The sequence below is a fragment of the Limulus polyphemus genome, unplaced genomic scaffold (genome assembly GCF_000517525.1).
Source record: "Limulus polyphemus unplaced genomic scaffold, Limulus_polyphemus-2.1.2 Scaffold448, whole genome shotgun sequence".
In the NCBI taxonomy this organism is placed as follows: domain Eukaryota; kingdom Metazoa; phylum Arthropoda; class Merostomata; order Xiphosura; family Limulidae; genus Limulus; species Limulus polyphemus.
Window position 1 is genome coordinate 64,813 of NW_013666058.1, and position 17,659 is coordinate 82,471.

Genomic DNA, 17,659 nt, shown 5'->3' on the forward strand with positions numbered 1-17,659 from the left:
TCGAGCCAAGACATTCGATGGTGATGTGAACACTGTATGTTGTATGCCACCTAGATAAAATGTCAACCTAAACAAGGTAGCCTCTCACAAAGAATTGTTGGTTCTCCTCTACAAAGAATAATCCTAAATATCATTGATCCACTTTCGGTAAGGAAAAAAGGTCACCTGTATATATTCATGGTCGTCGACTTCTTCACAAAATGGGCTGTGGCTTATCCATTGATTGCTATGTTCGCACAGTCTGAGGCTGAAGTGTTGGCAGAGCTCTGGATAACCTGGTTCGAATAACATGAAGAGGTTCATATGGATACTATTCTCTGAGCTGTTTAATATGTTGGGTGTGGTGAAGATGTGAACTTCAACTTATCACCCCCAGTCTGATGATTTAGTGGAAAGAATGATAACTGTCAAGTATATGTTTGCTAGCTTTTTTAGCCCTGACTGACGCACTTGGGATAAACACTTATCCTCTATCCCAATGGTGTACCATTCAATTTAACTTCTGAGGATGACGTTGTAACGTCGAAACATGTAGAGTCATCAACTTTTTGAAGGCCATAGATAGGCCTAAATAAAATGTTTTTAATTGTGTACCAGTTTAACGTTGAATATTAGTTATGATTTTAACTTTATACACAAGTGCCAAAATACTATAATTAAGGTAAAGAATATTTTGTTTTGTTAATCAGAATTTTAACTGCAATATGTTTAATACATTTAATTAATAATTGAAGGACTGTAATGTTTATTTATGAGCATTTATATTTTGTTAACTGTAAATAGTGACTTTATTACTAATTATATAAATTTAAGTTTAATTTTTAGTATTTTTTATATCTGTATTGTATTGTTCAAGGGAATTCACAACCCAAGGGGGGAGGCAGGTTTGTAGACTATGTTTTTAGTATTGTAACTTAAATGCTTTGTATGGTTTGCTCAATATAATTTTGGCATGACACAATGATGATGTGTGATGCCTAGAAATTTCCTGAGTGTATAGATTTGACGTGAAATGTCTAATTTTCCGTAGATTGGGGAGGGGGGGATATTGCATAAAACACGAACGCGAGTAAGTTAATTAATCAGTTAGTAAGTCGCCCAGTCAATCAGTGAACTAGTAAGCTATTAAGTCAGTTCAGTGCTGTAAATTTTGGATTTGGTTTTCGACAAAGAAAATAGTTTGTAGGTAAATGACTCTTCCGTTATATTTGTGAGTTAGAGATAAGTTTGTCAAATTTGTACATTACACAGTCGACGAAATAAATCGCTTTTATTATCATTGAGCGGACTGGACTTCGTATTTTGTTTATCAAATAATAAAAAAAAAAGAATCATCATAATGACAGTAATATGCAGTTTTGGGTTAGAATCATAGTATATATCATTTTCGTGCGACAAATATTAAAGTAATTGAGAAAAAATTATTAAGTCAAGATCTTAATATTGTTCTCACTATATAATTGAAATAAAGAAAATAAAAAGTAGATATTTTACTGGAGTCTGTTTATAGCTGAAGTTAGAGTGCTTATTATTATTGCTAATTTGTTTAAAACATTCAACTGGGCTTAATTTGGAGTATTAAGTTAAGTGTTGGGACACTTGTTCAAGTGTTTAAAGAAGAGAAAAAGTTTGTTTTGTTGTTTAGCGCAAAGTTGCACAACAGGCTATCTGAGCTGTTTCCACTGCAGGAATTGAGCCTTGGATTTTAAACTTAGAGAGCCCTCAGGCTTACCGCTGAGCAGCCAGGGGACAGGAGTAAAGGTAAACCTATTCGTTTGGTTTTAAGTCAGTTGAATTTAATTATTTTTCAACTTCTTAGATACAACTATTTGTCTCTTAGAAAGTTAATTTATTTGTCAGTTTTTTTTTAATTTTACCATATTTTTTAACTTTTTGTTTGACTAAAACTTTGAAGTTTCTGGGAGATTGAATGAAAAATTTCATTATCTAACACTCATTCTCTCACTTTGATGTTCGTAAGAAATACAATATATATAGTATCCTAAGCATTACTTAAAATGAAAATTAATGGAATAAATTTGCTTTAATATGGCTGTGTTTGTTTTTGAATTTCGCGCAAAGCTACACGAGGGCTATCTGCGCTAGCCGTCCCTAATTTAGCAGTGTAAGACTAGAAGGAAGGTAGCTAGTCATCACCACCCACGCCAATTCTTGGGCTACTCTTTTACCAACGAACGCCCCCACGACTGGAAAGGGTGAGCATGTTTGGTATGGCGGGGATTCGAACCCGCGACCCTCAGATTGCGAGTCGAGTGCCTTAACCACCTGGCCATGCCGGGCCCAAAAATGGCTATCAGTCAAAGAGAAATGAAACTCATGAACAAATCAAGCAAGTATTGATATCAGTATGTTTAGAAATAAATTTTATTCATGGTATATTATCATGACTTTTCCTGAGTAGCCAAAACAAAATTATGAAATTTAATGAAACTGAGGCTTAAAGTTCTGTTACACTTTTTTATATAATTTAACATGTTGTGAATAAAGACTGGTTGGTAGTTGTTTTTTTTAATGCTTCAAAGTATTTAAATACTCTCCTAACAAATATGTATAGGCCCGGCATGGCCTGGTGGTTAGGGCGCTCGACTCGTAATCTGTGGGTCGCGGGTTCGAAACATGCTTGCCCTTTCAGCAGTGGGGGCGTTATAATGTGACGGTCAATCCTACTATTCGTTCCTAAAAGAATAGCACAAGAGTTTGCCGTGAGTGGTATTGACTAGCTGCCTTCCTTCTAATCTGTCACTTCTTAATTAGTGACGACTTGCGCATATAAACTAAAAGTTTTAATTCATGCTTTTCTTTTTATTTTGAACTGTCAATTTCGTAACAACTGAATATTATGAAGTGTGTTAGCGACATTCTAACCTTAGACCTTTAGAACCGTAGGTTACATAATAATCACTAGGCCACGCTCATGCAAGGTAAATATAATACCAAGAAGCCAATTTTATGTTACATGTAAAGATTTTTCTCAGCTTGTGTCTGAGTCATATAATTCATGATTTATTAACAGTGAGCCCTCCAGTGGCACAGCAGTATGTCTGCTGACTTACAACGCTAGAAACCGGGTTTCGATACCCGTGGTGGGCAGAGCACAATAGCCCTTTGTGTAGCTTTGTGCTTAATTACAAACAGACAAACGAACGCCAAACAATGTCAAAACATAGTTAGAATATACACTGTTCCATCACAACTTTACATCAGCTGTGATTGTCACGTAATTGGTTATTTGCATACCCAAATCTTTTTAATATAACGTACTCAAACCTTGTTTGACCAATAGCGAAATTTGACAGTCACCCTTATAATGCACTCATGGCCCTAATCTACAGAACGTGAACTTTGTTCGGTTGGGTAACGGGACACAAACATTGGACCCGCAAATGTACAGTCCGGGACGATAACCACTGGGCCACATTCGACACGCTGGAAAAGAACCTTAGCACTAAAAATAATTACATTACAAAATGATAACATTTTATCTTGTTTTTAACCCTTTTGTTTTTCCCTCTTCATTTTTGAGCAAAGTCACAAAAGACTATCTGCTGTGTACACCGGAATTGAACCCCGTATTTTAGCGTTGTAAGTTCGTAAACTTACTGCTGTTCCATCGGGGAATTGGTTTTTAACTGTCTTCAGATCACATCATTCTGGAGTCAAATTGTATTGCAAATGAAGGGTCAGTTGTACATGTTTAGTGCGTGACGAATTCAATTCCAGAATACTAATGCAGTTTTTTTTTTTCTCAGGGAATCGGTCGATGTTCCCTTATTTTAAATGTATTTGTATGGATTATATTGTGTTTATTGAAACGTCATTAATCACGTTAACAACAGAATCTTTAAAAACCATTTTTAAAGAATACTAAGAAGCCTTATAAACTTTTAATGCTTACTGTTTAGTCTGATACATAATTTATCTTGTGAATTAACTTATTCGTTGAAGGTTAATTAAAATAACTTTGAAAAATAAATTATAACAAATACACACTATAGTAAAAACGCAAAACTACGCTTTATCAGTGCTGGTCGGATAACAATAAAAGGTTAAAGTTATCAGCTTTTAAGACGTCGTTTAAATAATTGGAATGATTTTTCAAAAAAATCAGGGATGCAAAATATTAATGATATTTATACGTAAATTAAATATATATTATTTTTATTGATCCACAAGAAAAATACCAGTTACAGCAGCTAAAATACAAAGGTACATATTCATATCAGTCTGAAATACTTCGATTACATACAGTTAACGAATAAATACTCACACAAATATATATATATGTATGCTTACAGTTCGATTATAAGAACAACAACACTGTAAATAAAACTGATTTCTCTTAAAAAACCAGGTGGCATTAGAGTTAGAGAAATAAAGTAATTTATTTAGCTAAAATATAAGCAACAGCTATGGATATCTATTAAATATAAGTTTGACATTGTCGAATAACTTACCAATTCATTTACTCACGACAACAAATATTGAACTTCTATAGATAAAACAACCACCTTCGTGGGAGGAAATGAAACACAGAAGTAATATATAATAAATGTGAATAATCTTTGATATGACGTCTCGATAGCTATGCTTCAAAAACATTTATTTATATCATACTTAACAGTCATGGTAAATAAGCTAGAAAGAGCGACTTCTATAGCAAATGAACTCATACTAAACAAATGTACCTGGATATTGTATTTTTACTTCCCGATCTTACTCGTCTAATCTAGTAGTAGACATTTTCATTATTCAAAAGATAAAAAATACGATATATCACCAAGTAAATCATACTTCTATTCCGATAAAACATAGCAAAATTATAAATGTCTTTATATGAAAAATAAAACACCTATCCTGAATTTCTATAAATTTGATCACTTTCAAAGTTTCCATTTCAGACTATTAGTGATGTTCGTTACTTAATCGTGTGAGTAAACGTTATATGGTAAACAGATTTCGAACTGGTTTTAAGAAATGACTGAGAGTTAATCTGGAACTAGTTTATGGTGAATGAGGGTGTAACAGTAAACGGAATATATTGACTAATCTTCTTACAACTCATATGACTTAAAATGGTGTTCTTTGTATTAAATATTTCATATAAAAATCAGTTATTTATAGTTATTTTTAAAGGACGCACAACCTAGAGCACCTGAAATCAAAAACTTTTGAGAACATTTCTGACTGGATAAATGAACTGGGACACATCTAAAAATTTTAAAAAATATATAAAATTTTCTTGATTAATATTGTGACAAGAAATGATCAAATTACGGTTTTTGTACGTTCAACCACGTGTCATAGACTTTATTCGAAAGGAAAACATAGTATGAATTTCTTGAACGTGTTCCTTTACTTTTAATAATTTTTTAAGTAAACACTATTTAATTTAACTTTTATTCATAAATTGTGCTTTGATTGGTGGGGATTAATTTATGTAAGCACTTGTTCCGCGTTTGACAAATATATAATCATCTTTAAGTGAGAGATAAAACGCTGGATCACTGTATGCAGTCTAACATTGCGTTGTTGAGAAGCGTGATTTGGCTAACAGTATATAAAGCCAGGAACAAGATATAAATTAAAAGATATTACTAATCCTGGAGGCATTTGCATCCAGAAAGCATAGTTTTGCTTAATTAACAGTCTTTCAAAACAAGATATGCCAAATATTAATATTATCTTTGTAGATGTACAACTCCTTGACAATTTATGTCACACTGAATACAGGAAATGAGAGGGTGAAAAAGTCAATAAATAATGAGAGATAAATAAATTGCTTAACTCTTCCTGAATTGTGCTGAACAATATTCTCAAACACTGTGTGCAATGACGTTCCCCCATAACATATGTTTGTGCTCTGAAAAACTGGCATTAATTATTTTTTTTTTTAAACAAAAATGTTGTAGTCGCGAAACCAAAGACTTTTCATTTGAAGCTCAGACCACAGTGAGTATAAAATAATGGATCAGTTATTCGCTGTTAATGTAAAATAAGCTCTTCCGTAGAAATATAATATATGTTAAATCGTTTGATGCATAAAAGAGAAACTGTAATAATGAAATTATAAAAAAATTAAGATGACAAATGACTGAAGTATTATGCGTAATATATATATATATATGTATAATTACGCTTATTAGCTAACACTGCAGTTAACTATTAACAAAATATGGTGATATCTCCTGACTTACGGAGAGAGGTTACTATGGATATGAATAATCCTAAGAACTATTAAATTTTATTAAAACCAAACCCTAAAAAGATATTTTTAAAACGCTGCTTCTCGTGTTTGTACGAAGCTCATTATGCGCTTGTTTAAATTCACAATACCATACAAGGTAAGGTTAGACTGCACGTTCGAGGCTGTAGTTTGAAAGAGAGTTGTTGTTGTTGTTGTTTGGTTTTTTTATATAGGTATTTGTTTTCTCAGGTTGTATTTCGTGGTATTACTCAGAAAAATATACTTAAATAAGCAAAATTGATAATAACTAACTCAATATTAGATGCTCAACAAAGCTACAAAAATAAAGATGCAATACACTAGAAGTTTACAAAACAGTGATTTCACGGATGTGATCAAAATTTAATATTTCACTTTTTTTAATTCGGAGTAGTATGAAGAACCCTATCACCTATCGGCAAAGGTGGGCGATAATTTTCAATAATGTGTCCAAAAAATTCTCCACCGGGATTGGCTTCACCCTCACCGTAACTACGCAATTTTCGGAATTTATTAAGCTGTAAAGATACGAAAGAAAGTAAAAATAAGTTTTCTGTAATTTGTTAACAAACAGATACACCAATGAATGAAATAGGTAACTTACAGTACTGCATTTAGAAAATATGCTTCACTGATTGATTACCTCATAAACAATACGTGAGTATATTTTAATTTCCTAATAATATGCTTAATTTTTGTGCAAAAAAATAGTTTTACTACATTTCTTACAAAGTCGTAGAGAACCAGTTTCCATAAAATAACCAAGTTAGTATAGATTAAAACTAAGAGAAGAGTAAACGTTACGTTAAAGTTATGCTAAAACAATACGGCTAAGCCTAATAACGAATTACAGTTGAACAATAATAAGAGTGGGCGTTACAGATATCGCTATGCTAAAGGTATAAAAGAAAAAGTAAAACAGAGATTTTGCTAAAACTACAAATCATCAGTACAAAGAGAATTATTTTAAGTAGAAATAATGACATATTGTTATGCCAAAGCGGGAAAGAAAGTTATTAACATAAACATTATTATGCGAAAACCAAAACAATGCATATACGGAAATATCCCCGTTCTAAGCTACCAAATAAGTAAACTGTGCAGTTATCACATCAAAATAAAAACGTAAACGCTACAAATAAATGGATAAGTCATAAATTAGCCTGAATCAGTAGGAGACTTGTTCTTATGTTTCACTCTGCGTTGATTGAAAAAAGGAGTAAAAATAATAAATAAACTTTAAAAACCAACTTCAGACGAAACAAAATTCAAAACATAAACATGAAAGCTACAAACAGCTCTAGCTGAAGAGAAAAAAAATATGTTAAAAAGCATTATATATTACAGTGAACATTTCTGAACATTCTAAACTTATAAAATTTCATAATCTCATTTACTCAAACATTTCCAAACTATCTATATGCATATACAAACCTGTTGTTCAGAAACCTGTAGAGGTTGTTTAAACACGATCCATGTAACGCTTTCGTAACAGGGAGGGGTGGTAAGTGATCCTTCATAAGTCCAGTATGCGTGATCCGCTACAATGTATAAAGGTAAAGGTAAGTAATTACTAGTGATTACACAGGTCCGCGATGGTTTTATTGTCTTAAAATGTTTACATGTTTTACGGTAAAACCTATACGCTGAATCCAAAAATGATATCCATTTTTCTCCGTTACGTACAGAGTTTTCACAAAACGTCTTATGTACTTTTACATAAGTGAATAATTTTCATTGAAATCGGATCATTTTTTATTATGCTTAAAATGTTGACCACCGCTGGCTATACATTTCTCTAGACTAATCGCGACTTGAGAGTCGTATCGATTATTCTAGAACCCAAGAGAAACACACCGCTAGTAAATAAACGGTTAACAGGCCGTATTAAGTTTCAGTTCTGGATAGTATTTGCTTGTGCGTGCACTTTGACATTATTTTTTATTTTCAATTATTATTTATTCGTCGTTATAGCAACAAGAGGTTGTGTAAATGACCCAAATATATTCTGTTATATTTGTGATAAATCTGTTGTAAATTTGATCTAAGTAAGAGTTGTTTTTTCTTCTCGATTTGTAAAAAATCCTTATGTGATAGAAAAAAAATAAACATTATTTTTGAAATCTTCGTAGCTAAATTATGGAAAATCCGCTATTAAAACCAAAACAACTTTTATTAAGTTTAAATTCGCAGATCTGTGTTATGTATTTAGTTGATGTTACTAGGTATACTCACACTCCTGTTTAGAAAATATATTTTGTTTAAATGAAACCTTGTTACATGCTTACTAAACAGAGCTTACAACCTGTGCTCCACATATGTTTTGTTTTTTGGTTTTTACATTGGTGCAACAACTAATAAAATACACCCAGTATTTATGAGTACATACTTTCCCACATAAAAATAACGTTCTAAAAAAATTCTTCTAAATATTAATTTTAACACCGATTATATGTCTAGCAAATCATATTTTCCAGGACGAATAGTTTTCTGCGTTTATCTCTCGTAATTTCTGGTCAAAACAACAGTAACTAAAATTTACCTGGAATTAAAGTTGAAGGGTCAAATCCATCAACAAGGGGTATTTTCTGACCTCTGTAACTGACTTGTGTCATCTTACCAGTCAATTTCCTCAATTCGGCATGTTCATCTCCGATCTACAGAAACGATGATATAATCAAATATATTTTTCGACCACCATATTTGTTGTTGTCATTGGCTACTGATCAAAGCTAGTTACCTATAAACATCAGAACTAAAATGTAACCTATGGTTAACATAACTAACCGTAATCTTAATAATATCTGACGAGTTTCGATCAGGAGATTTTAGGTTAATCCTAAATCCATATACTAAGCTCGTAGTGCAAACTAATCATAGTAATAAATAATACAAATAAAACGAATTTATTATGTGTGTGTATATCTATAAATATGTATATTAAACAGCTTAGTTGATACTATTAATGAAATTACTTCGGGTATCAAATGATAACAATTGTTAAATCATACTCACACTTCGCGTATCAAGCGATAGCAACCGTTAAATCATACTCACACTTCGGGTATCAAATGATAGCAACTGTTAAATCATATACACACACTTCGGGTATCAAATGATAGCAACCATTAAATCATACTCTCACTTCGGGTATCAAATGATAGCAACTGTTAAATCATACTCACACTTCGGGTAACAAATGATAGCAACCATTAAATCATACTCACACTTCGGGTATCAAATGATAGCAACTGTTAAATCATACTCACACTTCGGGTATCAAATGATAGCAAATTTTAAATCATACTCACACTTCGAGTATCAAATGATAGCAACTGTTAAATCATACTCACACTTCGGGTATCAAATGATAGCAACCGTTAAATCATATACACACACTTCGGGTATCAAATGATAGCAAATTTTAAATCATACTCACACTTCGAGTATCAAATGATAGCAACTGTTAAATCATATACACACACTTCGGGTATCAAATGATAGCAACTGTTAAATCATACTCATACTTCGGGTATCAAATGATAGCAATTATTTGAATCATACTCTCACTTCGGGTATCAAATGATAGCAACCATTAAATCATACTCATACTTCGGGTATCAAACGATAGCAATTGTTTGAATCATACTCTCACTTCGAGTATCAAATGATAGCAACTGTTAAATCATATTTTAATCGATCGTTCAAAACATTTAAAAGCCCTTGTTCTCGTTTTTCTCACACCGCATAACATTTTTAAGCTATTTTCTATTTATGCAAACAGAAAGTTTCTAAAATCATAAGTATAAACATCTTGTTATTGAATTTTTGTGCTTGTTTTTGTCACAGATTGATTTTTCATACGTCCTAACTTATAAAAAAAAGTAGCTACTTCTTGTTTAAACCCAATATTAAGTAAAATAGGGTAACAAAAATAACCTAAGCCTTTTCTGTAGCGAAAAATTTAAAAGTTTTAACACAATCAACCGATGGATATAATAAAGTCGCCAAATTATAATTGAATTAAGTATTATTTTCACCATGTATATATTAAGAAGACTAATTTATAAGAAAATATCTATACCGTATTTTCTTAAATATAATATTATGTAATATTGGTGCCTAATTACTGACGAAAATTATAAATATAACTGATCATAGTTAATAAACGGGAAAAATGAAGAAAAAAAATATTTTATTATGCTTTTATTAATCTTCAGTCAACTGCATATTGTTCATGAGAAAACTAGTTTAAGAAAAGTTAAATAATTTATATTAAACGTTTTTTTAAATTAACTAACACGAATTGACGCACCTGTAAAAATACACCCAACACTGCCAAACCTTTCTTATTTGACGCTGCCTCGTCGAAACTGTGGAACAGTTCAGTATTCCAGTGAACCAGATGGATCTTTGGTGAGACAAAAAATGGAGAGAAATAGGTCAACAACTGATGAGGAATTCAACAGTGAAAAATGGTTTCATAAGTTTATACTTTGTTCTTTATAAATACTTCTATATGAAACATCTCGAAATCATTCTTTGTATTAATTGGCATACACGCCGCTACTAATGAGCCTATAATTTGAGAATACTATGATATTGATGATTTCGGTATCTCTCGGACACTGGATTGGTAAATTTAAAAGATATCAAAATTATTAACATATGTGGTAAAATATTCCATGCTTTCTAAACATAAAAAAAAAACCCTGGTGGGAGAGCGGTAAAGTCTACGGATTTACAACGCTAACATCGGGAGTTCGATCCCCTCGGTGGACACAGCAGATGGTCCGATGTGAAAAACATTTCCATTGAAAAGAGCAAGTTTCGTGCTAAGTATTTCGAGAAAAACACATGTTGTATATAGTTTAAACTAACAATTGCTGATTAAGTTTAAAATATAACATATACCTATGTTTAGTTAGTAAATATTTGAGAAAAAATTTATTTGCGATATAAAGAAAAGTACTGATCGAGAAACAAGCATGAAAATGAATTATTAAACATACGTTCAGTCGTACTTAACACAGCCTTTTCAAGTTTGTCAGAATATCTTTAATCTCAAAAGTACACAAGCAATGTAAGGCTAAAATCTCAACTGCTTCTATTATGTTCGCAAAAAATGTGAAAATTTGATACAGTAAAAATTATTTACATTTCTTTGTGTAATCTTTTCCGAAAGAGGGTAAATCAGTTTCCCAAGTACTGGCGTAAATAACATATATATTTTTCATTTTTAATAAATGTTGCGATCGAAAAGGAGAAAATCAGATTAGATTTACTTAATGTTTTACAACTTAAAAAAGAAAGAGAGAGAGAGAGAAAAAGAGATCCAATTTTTATTTTCCCCAAAGGTTTTAACTTGAAAAGAAACATGGCAAACAAATATATACATTTTAAAGACATTTCTTTGATATTTCAAGAATTTATTTAAAAAAATATGGAAATTCATAATTAATAGTACTTTTATCTGAAAATGCTGAGCTATGAATATGACTTGATGCATGAGTTGTTGAAATTTAATTAAATAAGACTTTTTGGGAAATATTTTCTTACGACACAAACAAACAAAATAGTTACTAGTTGGTCTTGAGAAATTATAGTAATAGAATGAGTCACCATGACAACAACGATATAAATCTTTGATTGGTTTGGTTTGTTTTGGATTTCGCACAAAGCTACACGAGGGTTATATGCGCTAGTCGTCCCTAATTAAGAAGTGATAGATTAGAAGGAAGGTAGCTAGTCAATACCACTCACGGCCAACTTTTTTAGGAAGGAATAGTAGGATTGACCGTCACATTATAACGCCCCCATCTGAAAGAGTGAGCATGTTCGGTGACAGAGATTCGAACCCGCGATTCTCAGATTGCGAGTCGAGCGTATTAACTATCAGGCCATGCTGGGCCCACATCTTTGATATTGAACGTCTTCCCTAGGGTAAGAAATTACGGTGTATTGAAGGTCTTCCCTAGGGTAAGAAATTACGGTGTTTTGAAGTTCTTCCCTAGGGTCAAGAAATTACGGTGTTTTGAAGGTCTTCCCTGGGGTAAGAAATTACGGTGTATTGAAGGTCTTCCCTAGGGTAAGAAATTACAGTGTACTGAAGGTCTTCCCTAGGGTAAGTAATTACGATGTCATTCCAAATCGCCACCCAGTGGCACAGCAGTATGTCTGCTGACTTACAACGCTAAAAACCAGGTTTCGATACCCGTGGCGGGCACAGATAGCCTATTGTGTAGCTTTGTGCTTAAGTACAAACAAGCAAGCATTCCAAATCTTGAAAAGGAATTAAAAGTGTCGTTAATTAAATTTTTTCATGTTTATATACTGATTTATGATTTGAAACAAAATAAGTAAATATTCCATTGCTTCCTCTTTGAGATCGTATTTTAATAAAGAACTTGAAAAGACAGAGTTTGACATGTTATATAACACAACACTAAGAACAAATGAAATAATTCACTGAAGTAGAAAAAAAGTATACAGGGTTTTCATTAACAACTGGCAAGCGGCCGAAATAACCAGTTCAAAACGTGTCAGGGGCAGTTCAAATTCCAAATAATAATAAGAAAAAAGGAAAAACTTTTGTAAAAACTATCCGCGATTATTTCCAGTTTTCAACTCAAAACTAAAATTCCTATTCTAAAAATAGTAACGATTTCGTCTGGTACATGTGTTTGAGTTTTGGCTCCTCTCCAACTTTTGTAGATTAGCAAATTGAAACCAAATGTGGAGGGTTCGAGACTTTTCTCTATTTATCATTTTCGGAATAGTTCGGGTATTTCCATTTAAGACTTTGTATTATCTAATTTGATCTTTCACAGAGAAGCACAGGTGATGTTGGCTGATTACGGTATGATATAATCTCGAACTCTTTCTTCGCGCGGCAGTCAACATACAACAAATATTGTGTTTTGAGGATTCAAGTAATTACACTTATGTCTCCAAACTGATACAAATTTGGCATGATCTCTATTTACATCTACAACTAGTAATTTCATTGGTCAGTGAAAAGTAATCTTGTTCGGAAAAAACGTGTTTTTCTCGCAAGTTTGTGTGTAGTAGCGATCAAGTTGCAGCATGGAGACGAAAATAAAAGGAATAAAATGAAAATAAAAATGGTCAACAGTCTGTCACAGACTTCTTCCGATAAACGCTGATGAAATTCGGTTTGTACTTTTCCTCAGTGTTTCGTTTTTTTAACGCATACTAGGACATTTGAGTTTACAATGAGCTATATCTACGACAAAACACATGCCCATTAACCTTTTCTTGCCTATTTTGTGCTTCACTAGTTAAACACGTGTGCATGATTGGAGTCAATTTTTAATATAAAAAACACAACTCCACTAGCTGAACACATATGTATGATTGGAGTCCATTTTTAGTATAAAAAACACAACTCCACTAGCTGAACACGAATGCACGATTGGAGTCCATTTTAGTATAAAAAACACAACTCCACTAGCTGAACACGTGTGCATGACTGGAGTCCATTTTTAGTGTAACAAAATATAACTGTATTATGAGATTCAAATCAAAATTTCAAAATTTAATCTTCACCAGCAAATAACCTTTAAAGTTCAATGCACAAATTTCTAATGCTGATTCTAGCAACCATATGAAAATGTTTGAAGTACTGTATTTTATAAACAGCATTTTTTCTTAGCATCTAGTTATCCTGATTCGTAGCATTTCATGTTGTAAAGAAAATAATCGTTACTTTAAAAACCTTTTATACACATATTAATATCTGTAATCTTTTTCTTTGATATTACAAGGTATTTGAAAGATTTGTGTATTAAGCGAACTTTGTTCAGTTATTCTCTGTATCATTTCTGTCAAAGAAGGCATGATGATATCGACATATGAAATATTTCTTGTCATAAAGAAAAATGTTATATGTCCCTGAAATAATCGTGAATATATTTTAGTTATTCCAGTTACCAAGTAAAATAGCCCAAGCGTATAGAAACTGAATATTATTTCTTTATGGCCTGTTGCTTTTAGACCACGCATTTACGGATATGAATTTGAGTTTTGTGCAAAATAACATTTGCATCATACAAGATGTCTTGGTTGTAACTTTTACTGAAACTTTCAAAATGCATCAATAACAATAAATAGTAAATTGGTCTGAAGAAGAAAGTAACATTTTGGCATGGAACCATCTGGCTCAAAAAGATCCCCAAAAAAGTGCTCAGAATGCACGACTTTGAATCTAATATTTAAAGATTTTCCGGGAAAGCATGCCTTCGGACTCCCTACAAGGAGTTAACGCCTTCGGTGTGGCTTAGGCCTCTTAAAATGCTTTTCAAGTCACCTGGGAACAAAGTTAGTGAAAGAACTGCTACCACTACATTTTTTTACTTTTATTATCACATTTTGGATATTTCAGTAGAATTGAAAGAATAAGATTATGAAACAATATAAAAAATCTGGTTTGGAAGTACCAAATAGAAAACATCTTACTAATAACTTCCACCAAATCAGTAGATAGACTGTTAAGAAATAGAAAGTTTTATTATTAATAATAAATAAGAAATTCCCAAAAAATATAGTTCTTATTATTTGGTTAAAACTACTGTTTTATTTTCATTAATTTATTTTGATTATCTCATATGATCTCAATGACTTCTAAACAGTCAAACAAATTATTAAAACTCCCAATTAAATTATTTATTTAAAGATTTTCTTTTCACATTACAAGCATTGGTGAAGCCGTTGTTTTAATATTTGTATTTTAAATTTATGGAAATTCTACAAAAGTTATCTGCTGCCATCTCTAATTTTAAATTAATGCCCGGAAGTAAGACAGCCAATCAAGCAACACCCACCAACTACACTAAAGTTTGTTTGTTTAACGCAAAGCTAAACAATGGCCTATTTGAGTCCCTTACCGGAAATCGAACCCCGCATTTTAGTGTCGTAAGTCCGTAAACTAACCATTGACCCACTGGACGACTCACGGTAAAGAATTGAATCTTACTCTTATAATGCAACCACAGCTTAAAGCCTGAGAAATATTTTGTGGTATCGCACGGTTTCGAACCTGGCTTGCTAACCCCGAAATCCAGAGATCTACCACAGGGCCAACCCGTGCCCTTATGCAGAGAGAGTTATGACTTTGTCGCCAGCTGTAGCAAAAAATATTTGCACATATGTTTCAGATCAGAATTCTTAAGTGTTATAATGTACATAGCGTATTGAATATTTATCAAATAGGTTTTCTTCGGTTAAAAGTTTTGTTTTTTTGTTAAAAGGTTTGGTTTATTAATACGTTGGCAAAGAAAGCAAGGGAGACTGTGTAGTTGTTTAACTGGTTTCAGAAAAGTTTTCGGTAAATAAGTTGCATAAATGTTTGGTTTTAGAACTTTCGCGCAAAGCTACACACAAGCTATCAGCGCATAGCAGTCCTTACATTTGACCTGAGAGGCTAGAATAGTATCAAAATGAAGTTGCAAAAAATGGAGTTAGTTATTGGAGAAATGATAGTAAGAAATTCTTATATCTACTTTTCAAAATGTATGATCAGTAGTTCTAAGTGACAGGCAGTTAAGCGATAAGTGCATATCTCTTTTTTTTATGGTAGATTTGGTGAAACAAACGTATTCAACAGTTTAATGTAAAAAATATTTCGAGAATTATTTTATACAAGTACACTAAATTATCTTAACTTTTTGACCTTAACAAAGTTCTAGATTTCGGAGCTGAAGAGCATGGTTCGAATCTGTATTATCCCTATTTTTTATAAGAGTGACAGTCGATCCCTTAGCATAGGTGGTGGGTTGTAGCCCTAAATCCTTGTCAAATATAATTTGCTAATTATTATTAAATGCAAAGCCATTGCAGTTTTAATCACCGTTGTTAATTATTATTTGTATTTTGTATTTATGGAAAACTATACTAAGACTATGACTGCCTTCCAATAGTTAGTTCCAAGAGGGGGGGATGCTAATAAAACATGCTACTATAAATACACCACTGGGAATGATAAGTAAAGCTATTAGCTGGTATCCTAGGGTCTATAATACATACTTAACTGTATGAAGAACATTTAACATTTTAAAAAACTACGTCACTAAACAATACTGTTAGAAGAATTAAAATTGAAATTCATTCTCCGAATTCAAGTAATGCAGTAATAAACTAATCCTCCTCCCTATCCAACACACAGCTAAGACGAGCGCTCATTTATATAAATGAACTAAAAAAAATAAGTAATATATGTGCAGAATATAAAAACACCTCGATTTTACTTTACCGGTTTCAAACTCGTGCATTTCTTATTCTTGAGTCAAGTTCTTCATTTTTTAGACTGTTAATTAAACTAGCCTTATTTGTGAAAGACTGAATTGTCTATTATCTATAACTATATAATAAAATTGGACATTAGGAGTGGTATTAAGATTTGTAAAATGCATTTTGCCTTATCTTTGAATTTTGATTACAGAAGGAAACTGAAAGCGCTACAGTAAATTAAACTAAAGTGTGGCTGTACCATATAACAGCGACTTAAAGAACGTGGCTTTGTATTCACCGAAAGTTTAGCTACACTAATGATGTAGTGGATCTATCGAAATGACGTACTGCCACATCCACAGTTGGTTGCGTTGTTACTATAAATCTAGCGCAGCAATGCGCTTCGGTTTACGTCTTCGAGCAGATTTTAATTTAACAAAGAAAAACGTCAACAGATTAGATCTTGCTCATATTCTTAATCATAAAATGCTATTATTCAATATTGAAACGAACATATTTATGAAAAATTATCAGAATTTTCACGGAGAATATTGTTGAAAAGACTACGAATCCGTTAAAGGATCTTGGGTATCTCGCTACAGCACCTTATTAAGACACTGTTTTATTGACTTTACGTCTTATCTTTTCATAAACTGTCGTTAGAAGAAAAAATAGAAAGTCATGAGAATTTCACATTCCGCGCGGGTTCACTTTTTGAACACTTTAATAACACTGATAAAACTGACTTAGAATTATTATATCATTTGATTAATAGTTTAATCATAAGTTCTTAACGTATGATCTTATAATATCGTCTTGCTTAATGTCTCTCGGTAAGCTAAAACTGATCATCATTTTATTATCGTTGTGACGCCATATTAAAGAAATCAATCTTTAGTGATTTTGACTTCTGTGACCCACGAGTTCCTTGTGTATGTTCAGGTCAATTATATAAAAATAAACTTCCAAAATTCGCTTCATGATGTTATATCGAGTAACATTTAGAAACAAAATGATGTAACTTAGTTTATAAATCAGTAAACTTTGTTTTGATGTTAAATTTACTCTTCAAAAACTGGGCCCAGCATGGCCAGGTGGTTAGGGCACTCGACTCGCAATCTGAGGGTCGCGGGTTCGGATCCCCGTCACACCAAACATGCTCGCCCT

The 17,659-nt window shown here is 32.3% G+C and overlaps 1 protein-coding gene across 1 annotated transcript in view; it reads right to left on the reverse strand.

Annotated features, from left to right (window-relative positions):
* Positions 1-5,908: 5,908 nt before the first annotated feature.
* The window catches only part of LOC106458337 (carbonic anhydrase-like), a 32,564-nt gene continuing 20,813 nt past the window's right edge, over positions 5,909-17,659 (reverse strand). Inside the window, exons 4-7 of the mRNA XM_013917846.2 lie at positions 10,560-10,655; positions 8,787-8,901; positions 7,679-7,785; positions 5,909-6,762 (exon numbers count right to left, since the gene is read on the reverse strand). Coding sequence (XP_013773300.1) covers positions 6,625-6,762; positions 7,679-7,785; positions 8,787-8,901; positions 10,560-10,655 — 456 coding nt within the window. The 3' untranslated portion in view covers positions 5,909-6,624. The remainder of the gene's footprint in view (positions 6,763-7,678; positions 7,786-8,786; positions 8,902-10,559; positions 10,656-17,659) is intronic.